The sequence below is a fragment of the Nanorana parkeri genome, unplaced genomic scaffold (genome assembly GCF_000935625.1).
Source record: "Nanorana parkeri isolate BGI_ZX_2015 unplaced genomic scaffold, ASM93562v1 scaffold15, whole genome shotgun sequence".
NCBI classification, from domain to species: domain Eukaryota; kingdom Metazoa; phylum Chordata; class Amphibia; order Anura; family Dicroglossidae; genus Nanorana; species Nanorana parkeri.
The window spans coordinates 698027-699092 of NW_017306283.1; the positions used below are offsets into that span (position 1 = coordinate 698027).

The 1066-nt window shown below is 45.9% G+C and overlaps 1 protein-coding gene across 1 annotated transcript in view; it reads left to right on the forward strand.

Moving 5' to 3' along the window:
• LOC108788798 (transcription factor EC-like) overlaps positions 1 to 1066 on the forward strand; it is a 29412-nt gene that overhangs the window by 20415 nt on the left and 7931 nt on the right. The window contains exon 6 of the mRNA XM_018558653.1: positions 150 to 225. Coding sequence (XP_018414155.1) covers positions 150 to 225 — 76 coding nt within the window. The remainder of the gene's footprint in view (positions 1 to 149; positions 226 to 1066) is intronic.

A 1066-nucleotide genomic window follows, 5' to 3' on the forward strand; every position in this document is an offset into this window, starting at 1 on the left:
TATATACATACAGTATATATGAACATATTTTACTGTAATTTTGCATACATAAATATTTTGTGCATGAGAACATCACCTAAATTTGAAGTAGATACTCAATGTACCAATAATGCTTAACAAACCATCATTAAAATGCCCTGTTTCAACAGTTGAACGACGGCGACGCTACAATATTAACTACAGGATTAAAGAACTTGGAACACTGATCCCAAAGTCAAATGATCCGTAAGTTATTATAAAAAATGTTAATGTGTCTACAGCTGCAGAAAATAGAAGATAAATGTTTTGATTTATGACTTGTAATTCTAACATGGTGGCTGGCTGTAACTAAAAGTAAAGTTGTTTAAGTATGTTGTAAGAGTTGCAAAGTTAGATCCTCAAATCCTACGGTTCTTCTCTTTATTATGCTCTTACCTCTTTAAAAAATGTGTTTCACATGTCAAAACACATTGGGGTCTATTCACAAAGCTGCCGAGGGCAGCCGAGTGAATGACCGATGAAAGTGAAGTGAGCCGAACACTGTTTGGCTATTCACTTCAGGCTGGTCCGGCTAATTTCAGCCGTACATCGACTCGACTGAGCCGCTCGGCTGTGATCGGGAGCTGTACGGGCTATTGTGAATAGCCCGTACAGCACCCCCTCGGTTCTCCTGAACCGAAGGGGTCCTGGGGCCGAAACTAGCCGAAGGATCGGCCAAAGCTACGGCCAGATCCTTCGGCAGCTTTGTGAATAGACCCCATTTTCTACGGGGGAGCTCAATGCAGTGCACATTGCATTGCCCTTGATGCATATAGTATTGAGAAAGCAGAAACATTGGGGTCTATTCACGAAGCAGCCGAAGGATCTAGCCGTAGCTTCGGTCGATTGTTCGGCCGATCCTTCGGCCAGCTTCGGCCCCAGGACCCCTTCGGTTCAAAGGAACCAAAGGCCTGCTGTATGGGCTATTCACAATAGCCCATACAGCTCCCGGACTTAGCCGAGCGGCTCAGTCGAGCCGAAGGCATATGCCTCGGCTTGGCTGAGCCGCGCTGAAAGCTGAAGCTGGCCGAGCGGCCGACCATTGGCC